Here is a 25,341-nt window from a genome sequence, read left to right as displayed (position 1 = left end):
ATTATAATTATTATATCACTCGTATTTGCATAATATATGGGTTATTAATTTTATTATAATACGTAAACCTAACATTAAGCAATCAATGAACACTACTTCAAAATCTAAAAATAAATATAATCGTCATAATTAACGATGACAACAAATTAAAAAATAGTTTAATACTACATAAATATGTTAAATATATATTCGCGCGTGTTTTGTTTTGTTTTTGTTTTTTTATCCAATGAAATAATAATAACTATAAACAGGGCTGTAGAAATCGTTAGGAAAACCCGCGCCAATCGTGTGTGGCTATAAGAGAGTCAACGCTGAAACCGCGCGTAGACATAACAACGAGTATAATTTATAATTATTCGTGTAAGGCCAAGACAAAAAAAGATCTACATATATATATATATATATATATATATATATATATATTATAATGCGTGTGTGTCAACGGTAGGCAATCTACACGTCAGCGTACAACACATAGTCTACATAATAAATTACCAGTCGACGATAGATATCAAAGTAGTTACAGGACGTAATATGCGTATATTGTATACGCGACTATAGTGTTATGACGTATCATCACACCATCTCGTGATTCGAAGTGTTAGCTAAAATATACTCAATAATTTGAATGACGATTTAAAATCTCAGTTATAACAGTAATTTTTTCTTTTTTTCATACTGAATTTAGTTGGTTTTCAAACATCGAAAGACTTTGGTAAACAACTATGTAACTTGCTATTATTACGTAGCGGCAAAGGTGTATAGTTTTATTATCGGTGATAATGTTATAATTATTTTTTCTTGCAACATAATAATATGTAATTTGTTTAAAAAAAAAAAAAAACAAAACAAAACAAAAAATAATGTTTGACACGATGCCGAATTACATAACCGTAATTTGTTTTTTGTTTTAGTAGGAGTTCCTATTCTGACAGAAAATAAAACAACTAAATAGTAAATATACCTATATTAATTCCACAAATGTATTTATATTTTGTATGCATTATGGTTTAATTGAAAAGCATGGAATATTATAATTTATAATATATAAATAACATATTGCACATTAAGGTCGTATTAAAGTAGAATTTACAACAGCTACGTTATGGCGTAATGGCAACCGTATAAAAAAATTAATAGTGTAAATGTATATTATAAATACACATTTTTGTATACTATAAAAATAATAATAATAATAACGTAATCTGGCAACAGTTTGGAATGAAGCGGCAAAAAAATAACTAATAAATTTTCGAGATTAGTTTAGGGAAAACAACGGACTCTGTTCACAAAGACCTTTAGACAATTGAATAGTGGTTTTTGTAATTGGATTTCCCGGCTGAACGTTTTCCATTTGCACAAATCTTGAAGGGCGACAGGGGTGGTGCTTGGGCGAACGTCAAGTCGTATAAAAACTACATTGTATATACACGCACACACATAAACATTTTCGTACGATAATATATCTCTTTCTGCGCGTGCCATTCATCGGGTTTCAGATAATATGGTGGCCCTTAGACGGGATGGTTTGGGGGTTGGTTTTGTAACTCCACGATGTGAAACAGTGACTATATATACACCTATATGAACGAGCACACTGCGTGTGTGCGTGCTAGTAACAAATTAAATGCGATTAATGCGGTCGCGAGGAGGAAATGTATTAGAGGAATATATATTGTTATCATAGTATATTCGATTGGCGACGATATTGTATAATACGTGATATATATACTACTACTAGCGATGTTTGTGATAAATTAAATACGTATGGATTTAGCACTCCCTTAGCCCCGACAAATGTAAACTATACAGATTTTTAATATAGTTAATTGGATTGTTGTGGCCAAATATAAAATACGGGCCTATACTAATTTACTTATCCTATTACTATTTTATTATTTTTTTTTTAATATCTACTGCGGATCTTGCTGGATCAATTGACGACATTTTTATAAAAATCGAACTAGAATTGTGTGAATTTGGATCATGTTCAAACATTATTTAGTTGCTTCAGTTCTTCGATTTCGTGTAGTAGAAATATTTATTTATTGTAACTCATCTTGCACGGTGTTGCCCGCGACAAATTTAACGAGTTAGCGAATTTATCCTGTTTTAAACTCTGTCAATTTAAACTACTCATATTTTAACATATTATTTTATATTTCGGTGTTTTTTACCAAAATACGTATATAATGTACGGGTCTACAATTATAACAACTATTATATGGTATGTATAATCAATGGCTACCCTTTAGAAACAAAAAAATAAATATTAATTTTTCGTTAGCCAATTATTCTTTTTATGAGTCACCAGTATTTGGTATCGAGGTGTACACATCCTCGATTATCGGTGTGGTCTATGTCAAAACCACGAGTGCAATAAACTTGGCTGTGAATCACTTACACATGCACATATATACACACACATTGCCTTTTATTGACATATACATTTAGTGTATATTATATACGTCGTTTTGCGGACACTAAAACTATAGTGCGATATATGTATAATAATAATAATAATAATAACAGCTGCGATGATGTTATCGTATATGTATGTAAACCACGGTTGTGGTCGAATCTCATTCACACCATAATCCCACCGTTGAGGTACATTATAGGATACCTCTAATGTTAATAATATTATTATTATTCCCAAATGGGGTCGATCCATTATAGAACATTATACCGCCCGCGTATAACTCCTATCAAGTCTGCCACGCCTCAAGTTACAAATCGACGTCATTATGCGTTCGTTACATCATTATTATTATTATTATGCATTTACGTGACGGCAAAAGACAAACAAATATTGTTGTGGCTCCTGCGGGTTCGAGGGTGTAATAAGCCGTGCAGGTGACAAGTCTGTAGGCAGACAATGTTTCATTGTATGTAGCAACAATTATCATATAGTACTATAATAGTGGAATAAAAAAGACAATTTTAGTAAAAAATAGTAATTAAGTTATTGAGATAAGTACAACTAATTCATTTTAAAGTTAACTGTAAGTACAAATACGAATTATCCTGGATATTTATCTATATCCGTGGAGTTGTAAAATAGTGTCGACGACAACGAATTTATTAAAACTAGCTATCATAGCTTATTATATGAATATTTTGACACTTCCTTTTTAGAACAATTATAAATAATAGGTATGAATATTATTAGGCATTTATAATATTTTTTATTTGATTCGTGCAATGCAAAATCTTAAAAAGATCAAAATAAAAATTTACTAGAAGAATTTACTATAATATTTTTAAATTAACGATTTTGGAGCTAGGAAAACATCTACTGATAAATGGTCATTTTTATGAAAGTTGTACAATAATATTGAGATTTATGATTTTCTACCTATATCGCAATGTTTGTTAAGTATCGAAGGTTCATTGACTCTTTTTTTTACCACAAATTTTATAATGTTAAATACTTCAACAAAATAAAAGAATCAAACGATTTAGTTAGAAATTAAAAGAAAATTTGGAATGATTGAATAGCAATTCATAGTTGGAGTACATTTTCAAAAAGAGCACACGTGTAATATTTTTAACAAAAAAATGATGATGGAAAGTATGAATTTAAAACAGCTAGACATAATATATTAATTATACAGGGTTTACCTCATTAATATTTTAATCCTATTATACTTAATGAGGTATACCAATGCAATAATGCATCGATTATTCCGATACATCAAATTGTATTTGAGCTCTATTCCTCAATCTATTAATGTAGTTTTAATTTTGAGTTTTTAATAATATAAGTAAATACAAAGTATAATGAAGTTTTACTATGGATTTATCGAATAGTTCATCGGTGACAACATACAAGAGCGTGAAAACCGATTAGAATTGTTCTATTTTAATTACCACTAAAAGTTTATTATTATTGCCAACAATAATTGATTTGAAATTGTCCGATTTATTTTGAGAGATTTAAATTTAAATACATTTCCATGCATTTATATACTTTCTTATATTTAGGTTTTGAATACACATTTATTTTTATTTATTTTTAACTTCCATAAAAGTATTTTTATTTCACTTCAGACACCCAAATCGCTTAGGAGGTGCCAATATTGACACAAAAAAAAGTGCAAAGTGCAAAAGTTGTATCGTTATATAGTGGCCACAAATATAATATACACTGTGACGTAAATGGTTGCATTGTGTAAACATGTCCTTTATAAGCATGGATAATATAATATCATACGCGGATAAACGTTGATGCGCATTTTCGTAAATTTTTTAACCGGCAAAAAGCTAACAATACTATGGTTTTATTAATCATCGCCTATATATATATTGTGTCATCGGATGGATGATAAAGACTTTTTGGTTTCTTCGTACTCAAACGAATCTACACGCGTTTAAGTGTCCCGTTTAATGGTCAGGACATAATAAAATTGTTTACGACTATATGAATAAACCACCGATAAATTTGCAGTAAACCTTTCTATCTCGTTTCGCAAGCGCTCTCGCAAGAGATTTGTTTGGATTTCCACTCGTGGCTTTATATAACAAACAAACATGGAACTATAAATTAAGTGCACCGATCTTGCAGCTGAAACTACTGCAGTTTCGCGCTGACGCTGCAGTATCTACATATTTTATACGTGGTCATCAAAAAGTCTTAATCAATAATTTAGTTTACTAGTAAATAGTAATATTTTGTAATAAGGCCGAATAAAAAAAAAAAATACTTAAATATTTATGTTTTTGTACTACAATATTATTTATTGACTAATCACTATTTATATACATATATACGTTTAAAATAAATACATATTAAAACGATATAATTTAAATATGATGAACAAAGGTCAACTGTACGCAGTGAAATACCGCAATGGCAATAATATTAGAAATTAAAGTACAAGTTTTTAATTTAATCCTGGTCGTCAAATTAGTTATACTTAGCTAACTTATAAAATATACGTCAAACAAAATTAATTTAAAATTTTCCGGGTGATAAATTTAATGGTAATAAAAAGCTAGTTATTTGAAATATTATTAACGTTTTAAAATATGCTATATAGATATAATCTTAAGTGGGCAAAAAACATTATTTAAAAAAATGAACAGGTATATTTTTTACTATTTTTGTCGTCATTATTATTTTATTATTATTATAATTTTTTTTTTTATGACAAAATGTATTTTTAATTCCTTGTTCCAAAGCAGAATATTCTTTAGTTTACTTTGACTGAACGATTATTTGACGTTTTAAAAGTATTACTATACTTTAGATAAGCGTATAATACTAATAAACTTGGAGCGCGGATTTGTATGCATTTGCATATTTATTCTGGTTGATCGTATGATATGCTAAGTAAACACACAATTTGTTACATGACATAACAATTTAAAAAATGAAACTTTTTTAGCGCATATTTTTGCATATTTTGACATTTTTCTATTTTAAGGGTTTATTTTTCAATTTTAATAACATATTTCATCTTTTAGTGCATATTTTGATGTTTTTTGTTTATTTTAGATATTTTTGAAATGTATAGTATTATAGTATAATAATATTAAATGATTGCCATATAATGCAATTCACATTTACGTAAATGAATCTATTACTTTAAATTGTATTTTATAGATACAAATACTAAAAAATAATTTCCCACTTGGAATATGTAAAAAAACGTTTGTTATAAAAGTGTAAAAATGTATTTTTGTTTCTAAAAACAATAAAAACAATTGATTTATATCGACTCAAAATTATTTAAAAGAAATATTTTCAAAAAATTAAAAAACATCAATGTTTTTTTTAAATAACAAGTGTCTTAGATAGTTAAATGCGTCACTTCGTGAATATATAATTATAATATAAAATGATTAATGATAATATTATTAATAGTGCTCGTGTACATATTTTACAGGGATGCACACACACACACACACACACACACACACACACACACACACACACACATACACACACACACACACACACACACACACACACACACACACACACTATAGACTATGCAATCCGTGTTAACGTTTCGAGCCGGAGGATTGGAACTAACGCACGGTGAATCCGTAAAAATAAATAATCTTGTTATATGTAATATTATTATAATATATCAATACGAATTTCCTAATTTGAATGACTTCTCATTACGTGCTTTTAGATTCAATTGACACAGTATTATGATATATTTTAATACGAGAAACAGCCGTGCTTTTCGAATGCGCCGGAACAGAGATATCACATCTCATGTACGATATAAATTCCAATTACGATGTAGCAGTCTCGCGATTAATACATATATATTTATAGTTTCAATGAAACACGTTTTACGTACATTGCCCGATAAAAGCCAGTTGATTGAGACCATTGTCCGTCGGAAAAACGGTTAACACGCGATCGAGCAAAGTGACGAGTGAATACGGTTTAATTTAAATATGCTCACAAATGTTTGAAAAACAAAATCGTTCGATATTCGCGTGCGAATCGGAACAAATAACCGTGGCCGTTTAACCGCAGGGACATTTCGCCGTAGCCCAAAAATATATAATGTACGGACTAAAATCCAAAAATAATTTTTTAAATAATGATAATAAACAAAATTGATATAATTGCTAAGAAAATAATAATAAAATTTAATTGTACAATATAAATATTATGTACGTGATAATCTTACAATTTACAAAGTAATAATGATGAAATCGACTTAAATAATGATTTAAATAACTTTTGAACATTATTTGATCGACAAGATTGAAAGGATCCATTTCAAAGTGTATGTCTTGCATTACCCTATATATAGGACATATATGGTAGTAGATAATAAAATGGAACGTAATGCGGAATATTGGTTGTGGAATATTCGCAAATATGGTAAGTAGAATAAGTCTATAATGGTTTTATGTATATTTACGATAATGTTAATTTTAACAACACAATATGGTTTTAGCGTTGCCGTAATAGGAATTTTCGTAAAAGCGCTATTCCGTACGGCAATAAATGATTAATGACTTGAGAGCATAAAAAAATTGAAGCAGACGTTGTAAAAGAAAATCTACTGAATGTATACGGAACATACATTTACAGTGATTAATATGTGTGCGTTGCTCCATTGGTTGAAGCTCAATTGTCTTACATCCATCCAAGTGGACGTGTAAATAATCTCATAATATTATATAATTTACAGGCGCGTCGTTGCACAAGCACATTATACAGATCAATCGGCGATTACTTCCGCGTAATTTTCCACAAAAAAATCGCAAAACGGATAAAATTATACACAGTTTCAAGAATCGTATCCGTCCGCATAAACCCTGTATGAGCTATTGTACCGAACTGAAGATCGTTTAATTTATACACATATGCAAGAATTTAAGTGTAAAGCATTCACACACTTTACGTGGTTTTGAATTATGAGCGTTATGAAACGTTTCGATCATTTCGAAAAGCGTTTGAAACAGTACACGCGTTTACACAGTACGAATATTGTACATTATTTGTGGAGCGCCTGAAAGCATACCGTAATATTATATTGCTATTAATATGTATAAACTCTAAACGGCGCAGGTCAACACTCGGTCGACACTTCCTTAGGCAAATAAACGACAGAAATAACAAGCCCGGCCGAAAAAGCGGTGGCGTAATAGACGAGAGGTTTTTAAATTGGCTCACGTCTCCGATCAATTTGACTATTTGTCAGCGTCACGCTCACGCCCTTATTGCGGTCCGGGACGTCGCGTCGTCGGCGCCCCTCCAGCCGACAATATCTGTATAGGGGTTTTCGGCGCGTTCGGTTTTTTTCCCCGCACCGCCTTTGCCGATGATCGATGAACGCGGAGACGACAGCAACCGAAGGGGTCGGTGATGTGAGTGTAAATGAGAAAAAAACCGTCGACGGACGTGGACGAATGGAGAAAATAAAATGCACGCAACGACGTTCCAAAACCGTTTTGTATAAGATATTACGCCGAAGAAGAAGTCTAGCTAGAGATCCCATCGTTGAAGTATAATAATAATAATAATAATAATAATGTTTTATGTCACCGCCTTGAATATCATAAGAATACGTGAATTTACAGTACGAGATCAATTGACATGGAGACGTTTTTACGTGTCAATAGTCAATACACGTCATTAATATACAACCGTCTGCACAATATAATATATTATAATATCTACGAATTTTAAAATGTTCGTATTACTAATTTTATAATAAACTATTTTTTTTTTTATTAAATATACATACATAATACTATAATATTATATACACATCATATTAAGCTCTGAGGGACTTAAATGTTATATATATTTTAGTTACTGAGTGGCTTGATGAATGGTATTGATTTTACAATGGTATATGTGCTTTATTTCTGTTCTAATGCCTTTGATTTTCAAATTTGAGGGGTAGTTTTAGTAAAAACTTGGATCTAGTTTATACTTAATAGGGTCAAAAGCAGACATTTTCTATAACTTACAAAATTAATCGGGAAAAACGATAAACAAAATGACGAAAAAACGGAATAATTATACTGAAAAACAAACTCAAAGTGTTCACTTAATGTTTTCTATATACATAATTTTAACAGTATTATTCTGCTTTTTGAGCTATTTATACGCAGGATCAATTTTTATTTTTTATTTTTTTTTTATTATTTTTGATAAAAACACTAAAAAGCTTGAAAATTTCATACAAGGTTCTTAAAAATTGGTTCATACTGAACCAAAAAAACGTAAATAAATTACATTTAATATGATTATTATATCTTACGGTATTCAAGGACCATATGCATTTAATTTCTCAAAGTTAAATAATATGTCAGATGGGTTTAAAAGACTTGCAACCTTAAGTTTATGACGAGTAGAATATTATCTACCGAACCGTGAACTGTCTAAGTCATAATAATATTCATAAATAAAATATGTTACCACGTTTAATTATTGTTGTTTAGTCTGTTTTAGTCGTTTCAAAACAATTTCGCGTAAAGCTGTATTTTTTAAAGTGTATGTTGTGAATTTAATTAAACTAGTAGTATGTGAATACTATATAAATATATTTAAATGTATTATAATATCTCGTGCCTGGTTTTCATAATATATTATTATAATACTATAATAATTAGTATACAAGTTTAGTAGTTATACTATAGTTATATAATAAGTATAATAGGATATCGGAAAAATTGGGCACTATATATTGTTACACTTAAATGAGATATTTATGTTTTGCTTTTCATTGATGACGTATAAGTATAGTAGCTAGTATATAGCCACCTATTGGCAAACCTTTAATATAAAACGTTTTCCATTATTTCCCCTTGTTTTCCGTTACCCGTTGGGGTACTTTTAGTTTTAATAATATTACGAAATCCGTTCGTTCAATTTCGTTCTGCTATGTAATTTGATATTTTGTTTTCTTTATATAGCTGAAAAGAGGCCGAACCATAATCCGGATCAAATACCAAGTTTAAAATTTAAAGTTACGATGATCAAAGCGCAACTGCAAACGCCTGACATATCACCGATCGAACCAACCGAAAACTTCTAGTAAAATTCTTCGTCAAATTATATGTAAACATGACAATATAATACATGTTATACTACATAAACAGACATATATATTGTGTAAAAGTAGGTAAATATAGTTGTATGTGAAAAATGTATTTCAATAGCAATAGCTCATCAAGCGTAAGAATCAAAATAAATAATCGAATCTAAAAAAATTGGAATACTCAAAAAAAATAATCATAATTGGCATAATGTATAAGTATAAAATTTGAAACAGACTCAATACTTTGTTTTGGAAACGTAAATTTTCACCGTTGATTCAAAATGTTGTATGAATTATTAAAAAACTTAAATTAATACATTTTGAGATTTTATAAAAAAAACTCTAAAAATATATTTCAATATAACAATTAAGTCTACGCTAACAACAGTTTTGATAAAAATGTAGTTTCTATAACGGCCATGATAATGTCTTATTGGAATTCTGATTTTGAACAATTGATTTTATAACGCAATAAATCGAAATTGTATACGAGTTAAATATTTAATTGTGCGTTTATTTAAAATACATATAGTGTATATATTTTTTATATCATTCAATTGTATTTGCTTAGCACACCTATCTCGATATAATTTACATAAACTTTGAACTATAACAACGATATAATGTAATGTGGTATGCACACGGAACTCTATAAAAATATGTTAACAGTCGCAATCTCTAAATCGTAGTATAATTATTATACACATTATACATTTATGTACAATAATGTGTGTTGTGTGTACATAGATACTTTATTAATAGTTTATAACGTACTTATTGCTCAAATACAAATCACATCAACGCGTAATATTGTTTAGTTTGCCATTTAGACGTTTATATAAACGATCACATTACTGTTATGCATTTCATTATTGTGCCCTATCTAGGCACGCGTATATACATAATATAAAATGTAAATACCAGTTTTCAAATAAACGTACATTTAATTCGTTTAAACAGCAAATAACGACTAATCTGTTGCTCGTCGAACGATACGTGCGGGACCAATTTTACACTTGCCTAAAAGTTTAATATATCTCTAATGTGGTTAACTCTCAAGGGTAGGCCATAATGTATTATATGTATATACTATGTACTATACATTACGTATAGTATAAGGATGAGTAGGATGACTATACATGTATATGGATATAATATGTTTTGTGAAATGATGCCATGATACGATTTGTATTCGCAGCAGAGATTTCGCTATGAATCAAATGTGTAGCTGTAGAAAATAATGGTGTGTATATATATTTTAGCTACACCTTACATCAGTAATACACACAGATATATATTACACGTTCTATTTTATTTAAAAAAAAAAGGTTCATTTCATCCTAACTATTACTTGTTACATACACACACACACACACATATAGGTATATATTTATAAATAATATATATCTAAAAAATTATCCTTAACCCGCGAATCACAACATAGCACAGTATTGTATCAAACCAGGAATTTGCATGTTGGATGAACGCACGAGTGCGAGATTATAATATTGTTCGTATTTGTCATGATGATCACCTAATACCATTATTGTATTTAAGCATTATCAGATATATTATAATATTAACATTCGTCGATCGTCAATATTAATAGATATAAATAAACAATATTCACACAAATAAACGACAACATCAAAATAACAAAATAGTAATAATAAAAATGCCATTGATTTTCAAAACATTAATTTTAACATTTTTATTTTGAATAAGATATTAAATACAATATTGTTGAATACTACCTCAACAAATTGCCGTGTTACAGATCTTACCCATATGAAATGGTGATTAAAATATGTTAAGTTTTCATTTTTGTTTTTATCCAAAAACTTTAAACTTGGTAAATGTTTGTGAATATTTGTACATAAATTCATATTTTAGTCTACAGCAGTGTACCTACAGCCATTTTATTTATTAAAATTCCTTATACCTCGGTATATAAATAAAAACACGTAGATAGGTGTCCAATAATATTATTAATATGAACATATAATATAATCTGAAGGTAATTTATTAATCATTGCGATAATTATGAGTATGTAGTATGTACCTATATTTATATTTACTTCACACATCCATAAATAAATCATATATCATTTAACGAGCAATATTTCATTACCCACTTAATGCCAACTTAATAATTTTAATAATGTACCTGTGTCGTATATGCATTTCCAATTTGTTACAACTTACAACGCACTTGTAAATATCGTTATATAGTGTTATTCATAAGGGACATCTTTAATGTGTCTTCAACACAATTTAGTAACTATTATAACTTAATTTATTTAATTTATTTTGAACGTACGATTTCGTGTACCGAATTCGTTGCATTTAATTTATTTAATTAAGCTAAATTTACTAAGTTCAAATATGTGTTTTATTTATTGGCTATTTATAATATTTTATTATAATTAAATTGATGGTGTTTTTTTTAATTTACCACATATTTATAATTATCGTATTATATTTATAACAATGTATATTAAATTAATAAGTATACATATTACTTTATTATTTTAATTATAGTCGTTAAAATTAAATATTCAAAAATGTTTAAATCTATTAAACAAATATGTTTTCTAAATAAGCGTGGATAGACAATTGTATTGTTGTATTGTATTATTCTTTTTAGTAAAATATAGAGCAGTAATATTGTCGTTAATATATTTGTCAAAAATTTCAATAACAATATAAAATAAAATATGTGAATATTCTTATAAAATTAAACAAGTTCAATCAGCTTAATCAAAAGGTTTTTTCTCTGATTTATACAATGTAAAAATCTTTCGATCCAATTTATTGATAATTAAATTATTATATTTTTTGATTTTATGAATAAAATCTGATGTTTTAATTTAATTATCATTTAGTTAATTTCAATAATAAAAAACACTATACTGTAAAATGCTTAAAAACAAAATTAATAAAATATTTCTAATATAGATTTTAAGTAATACAAATCAGGGATCTTTCTCTGATCGAAGATACACTAGATTTGTTTTTGATTTAAAGAGTATTGTGTCATTGTGATAGATCTGTTCAATTTAAATTCAATGATACGATATTGTTAATGATATACGATTTTTTTTTAAGGATATTTTATTAATCGTTTTTATCATTATTACTCAATCATTATTATTACCTAGTACAATAGGTTTAATTAATTTTTGACAAAAATTATATACTATTTCATCATAATAAATATTATTGTCATTAACTTATGATTAAAAATAATGTTGTATAATTATAATATACGGTTTAGTATTTCCATAAGTAAATTTGTGTTGTGTATTTAAAATATAAAATATGAGAAATATGAGTTATGGTGAAAAGTTTCAAGTTCCTACGATTAATATTTGTCGAATTACAACAAAATAACTAAAATTGTTAGTGGGGAATCATTATTTTTCATAAAAATATCCAATTTCATTAAAATTAGAACATCAATGCCCATAAAAACTAAAAAAATAAATTATGCTTTGTTATTGTAATGTGATCGGAGAAATCAAATTAAGATATTAGCTATTATTCAGGGAAAATTTTCTATTCCTTATGAATAAGTTTTCTATGTCGGAGGCTTGAGTATACTATTTTATGAATAAAGATACATACATTTATAGAGTAATTATTAATATATTTAAACGATACTTTACTGTAAGTATATTGGAAAAAAGCTTTTAATAACTGTACATTTAAATTAAATAATTAATGACAATATTTAAATTAACTGCTGTTTGTTATTTTATTAATGATTAATAATTTGGACTGTAATTGAAAAGTGTAGAGTTTGCATTTTTGAGGTGGTAAATTTTATAATAATGTACCTATTAATGTTTAATATTTGTGTAAAGAATTAAAGAATATAACAAATGTTCCAACATGTATTTTAGATCTTTACACTTTTGTAAAAAAAAAAAGAAACCTTGTATTAAATTTTCAGAATTCAATAATTATTACATTTAATTGTTTAATAAATTAAATTACAATGTAGGTAATTTGCAAGTTTTTTTCTCATTTTGTTAACATTTTTATTAAAACGTTTAAAAAAAAGTTGAATATTTCTAATATCAATAAGATACTCAAAAAGAGCTATAATATTTTGAAAATTATAATATGTTTAGAAAACTAAAATTTAAATATTTAAAATATACCTATTACGTTTAAATTAAAAATCATTACCTATTTCATTTTTATTTTAAACCTAACCTAACCTAACGTATTATTTGTGTGAATTAATCCAATATATTTATACTTATATTTATGTTTCTATATAATACTGTAAATTGCAGAACTTTTTCATGCATAAATACATACTGTTAATACTCAAATATATACAAACTATAAATACCTATATATTTTCAAACTACCTATAATGTAATATTTAAATATATGATTTCGGTGTCAATACTTGTATAGGTTTATTTACCAACCATATTACAGATCACTTCAATTTATGGCTTGTAAATATACAAATACTGTTTCGATCGTCAGTTTTTATAGAAAACGGCCATATTTACAGGTATTTAAATGCATGTATTTGTTTACTGCGGTAAGGTCTAAATTGATAGAATCGAAGTTTATTGCTTTGTCGGGCACTTAAAATAATTAAGCGGACAAGGGTTTACCTCCAATACCACAAAAACGTATACAACCAGAAAATTAGTTTCAGCTTCAATTCAATTTTCAATATAATATAATTTTGACGTTCAATTAAGATAGTTGACAGTATGCATCTATATAATGATAATATTATTAATACACCAACATACGCACTTCATACACTTCAAAAGAGAAAATAATTCGTTTCATCTTGTATCGTAATGTCACCACTCACCAATTTAATGTGTAATGCATTAATTAAATTATTATAAAATTTATTATACAGCTATGGGTAGTGACATTTAATTTTACAATTTTTGCGCATATGCACTGTCCAAACTATATATATCCCATAATTCATCATGATATTCTCATAATATATGTAAATGAGTACATTAAATCATATTATACATATATAGGTCTACACTCTACACGGCATATACCTATACAATATGCATATTATGTATTACATAAATTTCTCAGTTTCGGCCTAACTATAACATTGCTCTGGTGATGGTGTCAACTCATTAATATGATAATGTAATTTTAATATAGGTAGTATAGGTATATTATATGATCCTTTAAAACCCATACACATACAAGTAGATAAACTAACCTAGTCTATAGAATATATTATCTTTCATGTCTCAAAAACATTGATTGTCGCTTCTACTTCAACAAAATCTTGGTGTCGTGTCAACTTAATCCTATGATTATAATATACTGTATTAGGGCGGTATATATCCCATCTCATATTATTATGTATATAAAAGTATAATATATTTTTTCAGGATAATTCATTTTAAATCATTTGCACAAAATAAAATCGAAATACTAATAAATAAATAAATAAATAAATAAATAAGAATAACAAATATTATAGTAATATTAATACAAAATAATATAAATACTACAAGTAATATTAGTGTTTTATTTTATAATAAAATACAAGAATTCCACATAATATTATGTCAGAATCGATTACGTTATATAAAATTAAACATTATAATTCTCTATTGCACGACATTATGATCTTCTTCACACAGGTATATAAGAATATAATAATTGAATTCTCTGCTGATAAATCACCCATTTTTTTTTAAAATTATTAATTAAACAATTTGTAATTATAATAATTACAAAATGTTCCGTAATTTAAATTATAATTTATTTTTTACTGTGATGAAAAGGTTAACGAGTCTATAATAAATAAAATTTTTATTATTAAAAAAAAAGCTCTTTTGAAAAATACACTTCGTTTTATGTTTGCTGTACTTCAAACGACATTTTAATATTATGCAAACTATTTTTAAGGGATTTCATTATTTTGTTGTATTGGTTGCAATAAAATTTTAATAAGTTGCAGTTTGTTGTGATTTTTTTCGTGTACCTACCTATACTATTTAGTTACAAGAGAGGTATACTAAAATAATGATATATGAGTATATAACGATATAAATTATATAACATAATATTCGTTCGTGTGTATACGTTACTTATATTGTAGTTATTTGTTATTATACAAAATATATAATCTGAAATACATTACACCTATTCGTAATTCGTAATGATATATTTATTACATTTTATAAAAAGTTTAAATAACTATTAGAAAATAGTTCACGATAAACTGTTTTGCTAATATTGTTCAATTAAAATTATTTTTGCATATGTTTTGTACAAATAACAAAATTCAACTTGAATACTTTATAATAGTAGCAAGCAGTTGAAATTCATTCAAGTTATAGTATGTTTATATTTACTATTAGTAAATGGTAATTAAATTCATTTAGATTACATGGATTATGTAAATGTTCTATTTATATCATTTTTTCTGAAAACAATTTAATCAATAATATTAAAACTCACAAAAATCGTTTCACAGATACATTTGCATACTTTGATGTTTACATTATTTACAATAACATTTTAGAATGTATTTTTATAATCAGCCAATTGTTGTTTAGTTCATATTTAAAACTCAAAAAATGTACTTTGTATTTTCACTTCTAAAAAGTGAAGACAAGTGGCTATTACTGTGTTATATAATAGATATCAACATTCTAATGTTTTATTTGCCCATTTTAATATTTAATTTTAAATTAGTGAGAATTCTGTAAAAATATAAAATAAATAGGTTTGAATGTTCACGGGAATCACCTGCTTTATATTTAAAAAAAAAAAATAGTAATAATTTTTAATATATAAGTATATTATGGTAAGTAAGTTAAGCTACGGCAATACCTATTGATGACCGTTTTCGTGTAGTTTTCATTTTAAGTTGTTTATGGGGTAAGGATATTGTGCGTTTTTAAAAACTAGACTTGCATGTTCATTAATATAGCGTGATGCAATAAAAAAAAAAAAATAATTTTTACCACCTATAGAATTTGGTTACTTATTGTTTTTATTTTATTTTTTTACTGCCTGATTTTGTTTATTATTGATAATATTTTTTTGGCGTTAGTACTTTTTTTGTTATTTGTGTATAATTTATCTATTTCATCTACATTTTATTTAATTTTTAATTTCACACTATTCACTTCAAATTTAGGTGGGTATTAGCACTCTTATATCAAAATTAAAAAAAAAAAAATTACTATTCATTTTACTTTAATTTTTACTTTTAATTTCTAAAAGAAAAATCAATGTTCCCGATTAAATAATAGGGTAATTACTTAACTTAAACAAAAAAGATTTTTTTTTTTTTAATTTTTGCAAAAAAATTAATTAATATTTTTCTATGCATTATAACTAATATAAACATAAAATATTTATTGGATATTTCTAAATGCGTTGGTAATAAAATAAATACCTATAAAAATTCTATACTAAAAAAAAATGTTTGAATGTTTGATAATATTTACCAAGTGCTGTATTTAATATAATAAAACACCTATGATTTTAAAAGTTACTAACATTTTTGTAAATATTTTTTTTTTTTTTGATAACTGTTGGTCATGAAAAATATGTTTATTAATTTTTATAACCGTCGTTTGAACGACATCATACATTTATAATATTATTAAAATGCAGAAATATTTTTATTTAATAACTAATATTCGGAGTATTTTAATACCCAAAAATTAGATGTTAATTAATAATCAATAGATATTTAAAATTTTTGTGAGTTGAGTATTTAGAGAGAGAGGCAATATTTTGTGAATTGCCTCTGTGAAACTCCACTCCGGTAGTTATAACTTTAAGTCAGGAATCCGATGTATATACATTGAATTATTCCAAGAAAGTATTCTAATTTGAAAAAAACAATTATAAATTTATGTTTTCATTAAAACATTTAAAAAAATTAAAAACTGATAAAAATAGTTAACAGTAAAAAATGTATAATTTTTAAATGTTTCGTTTTATTACGACTTAAATGTATGTGAAAACACTTGCCAAGTCAGAGATCGGCATGTAAACTTCTTGATTTTAATTTTTTAGAAATATATTAATTGTATTCAATATGTATATATAATACTATAATGTATTTTATTTTCATTTTCATTTAGTAAGATAGATCTCCGAAACCGGAGAGCGGATTTTGTTGTTAGGGGTCTAGTTAGATTAACATTGGTTAGGAAAAGTGCTGCAGTAAAGATTTTCAGAACTTTATCTTTTATAATTCACTACAAAGCTTCACATTTGATTGGGCTTTTTTATGTTTTCAGCTTTATAGCTTTGTAGTGACTTGACGATTGAAAATAAGGTTTGAAAATTTTCACTGCACTTCTTCTAGCCAATGTGAATCTAACAAGACCCAAAATAACAAAATCCGTTCTCCAGTTTCGGTAATCTACCACGCTAAATGAACATCTAGCAAAAAATAACCATTTTTTTAACTGTGAAAAATGTAATATTTTTTTTTTGAAAATACATTCTGTATTTACTTGATAATCCCTTTTTAATGAGCTATCAACTAACTTTTTAGCTATAATAGTTTTGGATAAAAGTTAAGAAAATAGAAATTTTGGGACTTTTCACGCCGCCGACGTTTTTATGGATTCAAATCGTTATATCGCTTTAGTATAATATCGGATCTCTCTCATTAAAAGTTTATGGTAAAGCTAGCTTAATTATCCACCTACTCATTACAATTGAGTTACATTTTTATAATTTACCTATTTAACACAAATTCTTGAAGTTTTAAAATTTAGACCTTTTTCTTTTCAATTAGCATACTTACTTGATTAAAAATCAAGAAAGTAAAACATATATTAAAAAATAATAATAATTTTTGAAATATTTAGTTATTTGATAAAATAATTACTCGGTCGGTTTATGTTATGACTTATTTTGAGGGACTGTAGACAACAATATGTTATTTTTATAATTTAAATATATAATATAATAAACTGACGTATTTTTAATATTAATTTTCAATCATTGGTTTTTGTTTTGAGTTATGACCCTGGCACCGCAAAGTAAAAATGGTTTCACAAATTAGTTACCAATTCGTAATAATTTGTAACCACAAATTTGAGTTAACCATACTGCATGTGGCATGAACCGTACTTAATTATGCAACTAATTTAGTGTACTTTTCCCTGTAAATCTAGTATTTGTGTGGTAGTATTTGTAAGTCAACTTTTGAAAGTTTTCGAATGATCAGAAAAAAAAAAACGATTAGTCCATGTGTTATAGCATCGCGGTCGACAACAGATATACGTATCTACCTGCAATTAAAACGCGAGTAAACAATAGCAACGCAGCAACGATGTGTGCGCTCCAAACACTTCGTCCTCAACCCTCCTCCAAACGCGCCACCATAATGTAGACTACAAAGTAAGTATACAAACAGAAATGTGATATTATATTTCGACGCGCAGAGTGTGCGCGTTTCACGTTCAACGCATCACACCGAAATACAATCCGTCAATTACGAGAGCTCGTAAAAAAAAAAAAACTAAATAAAATAACAACAATAATAATAATAAAACGAGACATAAAAAAATGTATGTATTATAGGGGCATCGTGTTTTATACGTATATACATGTGTATATCGATTATATGTAACGCGCGTGTACTACGACGGCGACGATTATAGCTGTGATGTCTATGAACGCATATACTATATATAATACAATATATGCAACACGTACGTATGAAATAACAATACCGGGTGACTTACTCAACGCAAGATACTCATCATAACTTTTTTGAAAACATATTTTGTTGCATATCGTCAGGTTAAAATTATGACGTCAAAAATAAATAAATATTTTATACTATTTGTTTTTTTATTCGACTTTATGTAATGACAATATTATTTTTCAATTTCTTATTTCAGAGAATTATAGCCGTTTGATATTCTGTGATATTACCCAATCGGATCTTGGACGGGTATTTATTTAAGTACGTTTAAGGGTTTGTCGTGCGGAGCGGAGATGGTAGAGCGGAACTCGACAAAACACACTTGTTAACTTTGAATATTCATCACGATTAATTAACTATTTGCCCGAAATTTTATTATTTTATAGACACAAAATACCTGTAATATTCTGCTTCGGAATACACGAAATTAGTGATGACAATAGCGTGATATATACGACGAATAATATGGATCACCCCGTATAATCATAATAGCCGTCTGGCCGGCGCGGCGTTCGTCGTCGTCTCGTACGTACGTTCGTGGGCGGTCGGTCGAGGTGGCGTTCGGCAGTGGCGGCGGCGGCGGCGGCGGTGTGCGCTTACAGCTGCTGCTGCTTCTGCGGGCGACGAAACCAGTTTTTCGAGTGGGAGAAACGGATCCGGCGGCGGCTGTACGCAAATACGACAAAACGAGACGTGCGTGCGCGTGTGTAAAAGCAAAACCGTGTGTAAAATCGTCTACCGGTCGCCGCTGCGTCAGTGCGCGTCCGTCGGTCGTGTACGGTTCAACAGCTGTTCGGTACGCGCTGGTGGTTTCGTGTGCGCTCGGCCGATTTCGTCGCGTCGTTTTTCGCGTTTTGACGTGTGCGATTCCATATCATTATAATTTATAATACCCGATATTGTTATCAATCGTTTCGTCGTTCATTGTCGCGATTGTTTTTTTGAAAATATTTCCGTCCCGCGTGTGTCGTCGATTACCCGTGTCTGCCGCCCATAGTGTCGCGCATACGTACCCGTTTGTCGTGTATCCGCAGTCGTCGTCGTCTTCGGCCGTCCGTTTACCGTTTGGACGCACCATGTACGGCTAAGGCGCAAATGGCCGCCGGGTGGCCGACCTTAGCCGTCGTTTTTCTGCTGGCGTGCCTCCTGTTGCCGACCGGCGGCGGCGGCGTACGACCGCGGGACGACGACGGTCAACAGCAGCAGCACCAACCCTCGTGGTGCCAGAGAGAAGAATGCAAGTGCGAGTGGGACGACGAGAACCACGTTGCCGTCAAGTGCACGTTTTACGGCGAAAAGGTTAGCATTTTGGAAGTCGAATTTTACGAGTACGATTTAGTACGAAGTATACAAATATATGGTATATTTCGTATAATGAGTCACTTTTTTGCGATTATTTCGTTAAGTCTTCCAAGACGGTAAAATATTGGGTTTGGTGGGTAAAGGTAGTAGGTACGCGCCGCGCTTTGTGGACAAAGGATGTATCGAGAGACACGTGATGGATCAATAGGTAAAATTCATATCATCAAAAAGTTGCTACCAGATTGGACTTAATTTTATGTACTAATATTTAATAATATTTTAGATGGGTTATCATTGTTATTGAAAGTATAATTATTATAAACGCAGAATTTAAGTGCAACAAAGTCAAATTATTTTATTGCAATAAATTGTATAACAAAAATAATGCCTTGTAGCACACTAGGATGTATACCGCAGTGCTACTCTATCAAATTATATGATATTATAAGATAGGTGTAATATATTGCATTAATACATTGTTATCTAAATACCAAAATATTCTGTATTTGGGGTATTCGGGGCACTTATTAAGTCTTTTGGTCTGTTGAATTCGAATTCTATTCGGTATAACCAATTTTAAATCTGTTGTCTATCATGTAATATTAGAATAAATCTGAAAATATTATAGAATATTACCTGTATAACTTGACTGTATTATGTTTCACTATTAATTCACGTCAAGGTTGTGCTTGGATCATCTAAATAGTATACGCACAGTTCTGAATAAACCTTTTAGACTGTAAAGCCATGTGTAATTGTCGCTATTTATAATTCAAACAAGGAACCTGTGAATAATACATATAGATGTTTGATGCTCTTACTAGCTACCAGCGATGACGCGTTTTGATGGATCAAAGGTGATACGGAGAACTTTTCGTAGCACGACACTTATTTTGATCAGGATATAAAACGTACACGCAAATGGAAATGTGAAAATAATTCGATATAGACCGAGAATTTGGTCGAGATATTGTCGTAATGCACAACACTAAAAAAATTGTGCACTTTTAGATTGCAACTCGAAAGCATTCTAATCAAAAATCTTCATGTATCGGAGTCCGATTATTGGACAGCAGCCATAACAATCAGTGATACAGAAAATATCGCGGTTTCTCACTCGCGTAAAGATGCTCTCCCTCCATCCTCGGATTCTCCCATACTTTCATATTGATTTAAAGCCTTAATAATTTGAAACTTATTTGGATTTGGTATAGGGGTACTTAGTGCATTCGTTGGTTACCTATTTACCACAACCATATCGTAAACAATTATATGGAAGACGGTGGTCTATGTTGAACATACTCTATACTGAAAGAGTTCCCACACGATAAATTGCGAATTTATAGGATCTCAATATTGAATTTGTGGATAGATTCATTATGAATGTAGTCGCCGAAATCCTTGAGAAAAACATCCACAGTTCACTTGTTAAGTGCAAGCAACAGCGATATTTTCTACCGGCCAGTCTTGTATGAAACTGTTGTCTGATTTTATGAAGTCTGTTACTACATTCTCTATCACACAATTTTCGTCTTTTTTTTCGTTTTTAATGATTGTGTTTACACACTATATATGCAATATGCATACCCAGTGCAGTGAATTGTAACAAAATCTCAGTCACGAATCTATAATAGACCGTAATGTATGATTATGATGTACGGTGTTGCGGAGTGCAGGTGAAATGAATCTCGATCAACTCCGGCCGAAAAGTTTCCGGCAAATTCTCCGATGCGTCAAGGTGAATGCAAAAATTCACCTTTATTATTCAAATGTTTTATCGTTATTGGAATAAACAATTTTATTCTACTTGACGTACCCTATTTAGAAATTACTAATTATAGAATAAATTGTATATTTCTATATTACGTATTATATTATGGATGAGTGTATGTTTGAATATTTTGAAGAAAACTTTGGTAAAACAACCACGTAACGAGCGTTGTATGAAGATCTTTATTATAACAGCATAACACTATTATATTATGTAAATATGAAGTGTTAACCGTGCGTTATCCGCTGATTCTTGCTCACTCCCTATAAAAATATTTGCGATTTAAAAAAAAAAAACTCGATCGGATAATAATTCAAATATTATAATCTGCGTAAAGACGTGCCTTATAATGCTGATCTGACTACAAATGACAACAACGTCGCTTGACCACGCAACAAAGTCAACTTTATCACAAAGGGGCTTTCTCAATATTATGTATCCTTCCCATCTAAGCCTTTATATTATTTGACCGGGTCACATCTTTTTAAATTATTAAACTTGCCACATTCTCATGTTTTGTTACATAGCACTGCTGATTCAATTTTATTTTATTTTACATTTTTGAGCCTTTTATGTAAATATAAAATAAATAATGTACGTAGGTAGACTTCGGGTACCCAGCCCAAACCTTATCATTCCAACGGATATAAAGCAAATTAATTGGTCCAGGTTTTTTTATTAGTATATTATATTCTCGATTACTGTAGTAGGTGGCGGTTTCCAGCTATGATATGTATACACGATGAGCTATCGCGATTTTTACTCTCTCCATAAAACTTAAACGTGTATATATATATGTGTGTGTGTGTGTGTGTATAATACCTATTATAATTGTTATCTCAACGGTCAACGTGATAAATAAAACGAGGTTTCCTTAATTCTCTTGTCCATCCGGTCCAGTATAAGCCAGAAACGACTGCGCACCACTTCGAAAGTAATATAATTAATAAGCGTACCACATAATATGTAAAGACAATATAATAATAATAATATGTCGTGTGTTGGACGGGTGTCGTGGATGAGTGGACATAGAGTTGATGCACTATATAAATGCACACTGCACAGTATGTCGTATTACTCGCGATGACAAAATATAATATTATATCATTTTGTATCGTTCGACCCTGAGAAGTGGTTCACCTGATACTGATCTCTGTTATTAATTATACGTATGTAAGCGATTTTAAAACGAAATCGAGTCGAAAGTGCTCTAAAATTGTTGTCGGTCTACTTGTCACCCTTATATTACTGTATGCGACTGTGTGTTATACTGTATTATTATTTATTATTACAGTGCGCGGTGATTAATTCGACACCGGCTTAGACTCAGGCGGCAGAGGTCATTCATGCGAGTGTGTGCGTGCGCGCCCGCGACGTGCACGTTCGCGTTTAGATTTATTTATTGTTGTTACAACGTCCGAGCGGCACCGATCGCGGTGTAACTCAGTCCTCCCGCAAGTGGGTAACCACTACGAAATTATATATAATATACACACGACCGTTGGGTTCTTGATAAGCGCTAATTGATTTGATCTGTCTGACCAGATTCCCGTGTATGTATAGCGCTGCTATTCAGGCGAACGAATTGTTCGGTCGTTGATAAATCACTATATCGTCAAGTTCGTAATTTGAATTATGCCTTATCAATATGTAGGTACCTACTGCATAATATAATCGCACTAAATGTATCTTATCCACAGAACACCATATTGTAATATAGTCTATCGTTAATAAATTAAACCGGCTAAGTCCAAGAACAAAAAATTAACACGACTGTAACTCAGAAAATACGCGATGAATACGCAATTTCCCATTATTGATCATCATTCGGAAGCTGAAAACCAATATTTTGAAAATCAAGATACCGACATAAGTTTATCAATATCTACTGATCGCTGCTATATCAATATATACATTATTTAATGTACCTATAGTACCTAGAAGGAATTCATTTAAAATTGTTTTTTAATATTAATATTGAAAACAAGGATATTCGATATGCTATTATCTTCAGGTATATATTTATTTCCTGTGTATACATAATATATATATACTATTAGAGTATATACATCAAACAAAGTTGGATCAAACACCTTGAATAAATAAGAATATTTCAAGATTTTCAAGAATATTTTATATTTGATTTTTTCGATGAACTTTTAGCATAGTTAATTATATATTTTAATATTCCTTTTTTATATTTCACGGAAATATCCAAAAACAAATATGCAATTAAAATTCATAAAATATCACACTATGACGGAAATATAGAAAGCCATGGACTTTAAAATAAATATGGTTATAAAGTCGATCATATAATTGCAAGCATCATGGTAATCATTGATGGCATTGAATAATAAATAACTGGGCACTGTCAATTTGTATTACTTATAATAGTTCTCATTAAAAATCAAATTAATTTTAGTTAGGTACAATATACTCTTCCTTTTCTATACAAAGTTTATGATGCAGTTGTAATGACTTCTAACATAAATTGTTTTATAAAGATAAATGTTTTACACATCATAATAATATCTTCTTTATTGGTGTATGTGTTAATTGTTAAACATAAAAATATAATTTTTCGTATCAATCATTTAAATCAAGTGTGGTTAACCATGAACTTGGTTTTAAAAGCTGCAATGAGCATTCGTCAATATATACACATTTTTAATACCATATATTGCAAATATACAAGGTCTGGCTTGTTTACTTGACATTGAAACTAAAATTATTAACGGCGAAGCTTGTTAAAGTTGCAATTTATAATTTTTTCTAATGTTATTTATAAGTATAGAAATTTTGCTGTTATTTTTTTTTTTTTATCTTCTAATGAATATCAAAAATGTATAATGTATCGTACCTAGTTACAACCTATTCATCTCTTTAAATTTGAGACGCATGCAGTCATTATTTCAATACAATATAATATTATATACTATAGAATTGTGTTAATTGGTAAATATATCTGACTGAATTCGATTTTAAAATATTTCCTGGTTCGGGCTCGAATCCAAACCACTAAACAA

General features: G+C 28.9%; 2 protein-coding genes across 4 annotated transcripts in view; one reads left to right on the top strand and one right to left on the bottom strand.

The window, feature by feature from the left end:
• The window catches only part of LOC113552204 (E3 ubiquitin-protein ligase MYCBP2), a 271,715-nt gene that overhangs the window by 46,051 nt on the left and 200,323 nt on the right, over window positions 1-25,341 (bottom strand). The window lies entirely within an intron of this gene.
• The window catches only part of LOC113552205, a 116,007-nt gene continuing 111,000 nt past the window's right edge, over window positions 20,335-25,341 (top strand). The window contains exon 1 of the mRNA XM_026954954.1: window positions 20,335-20,538. Coding sequence (XP_026810755.1) covers window positions 20,335-20,538 — 204 coding nt within the window. The remainder of the gene's footprint in view (window positions 20,539-25,341) is intronic.

Source organism: Rhopalosiphum maidis, chromosome 2, assembly GCF_003676215.2.
Source record: "Rhopalosiphum maidis isolate BTI-1 chromosome 2, ASM367621v3, whole genome shotgun sequence".
Classification (NCBI taxonomy): Eukaryota; Metazoa; Arthropoda; class Insecta; order Hemiptera; family Aphididae; genus Rhopalosiphum; species Rhopalosiphum maidis.
Note: the sequence above shows the minus strand (reverse complement) of the source record. Positions and strands in the feature narration are given on the sequence as shown.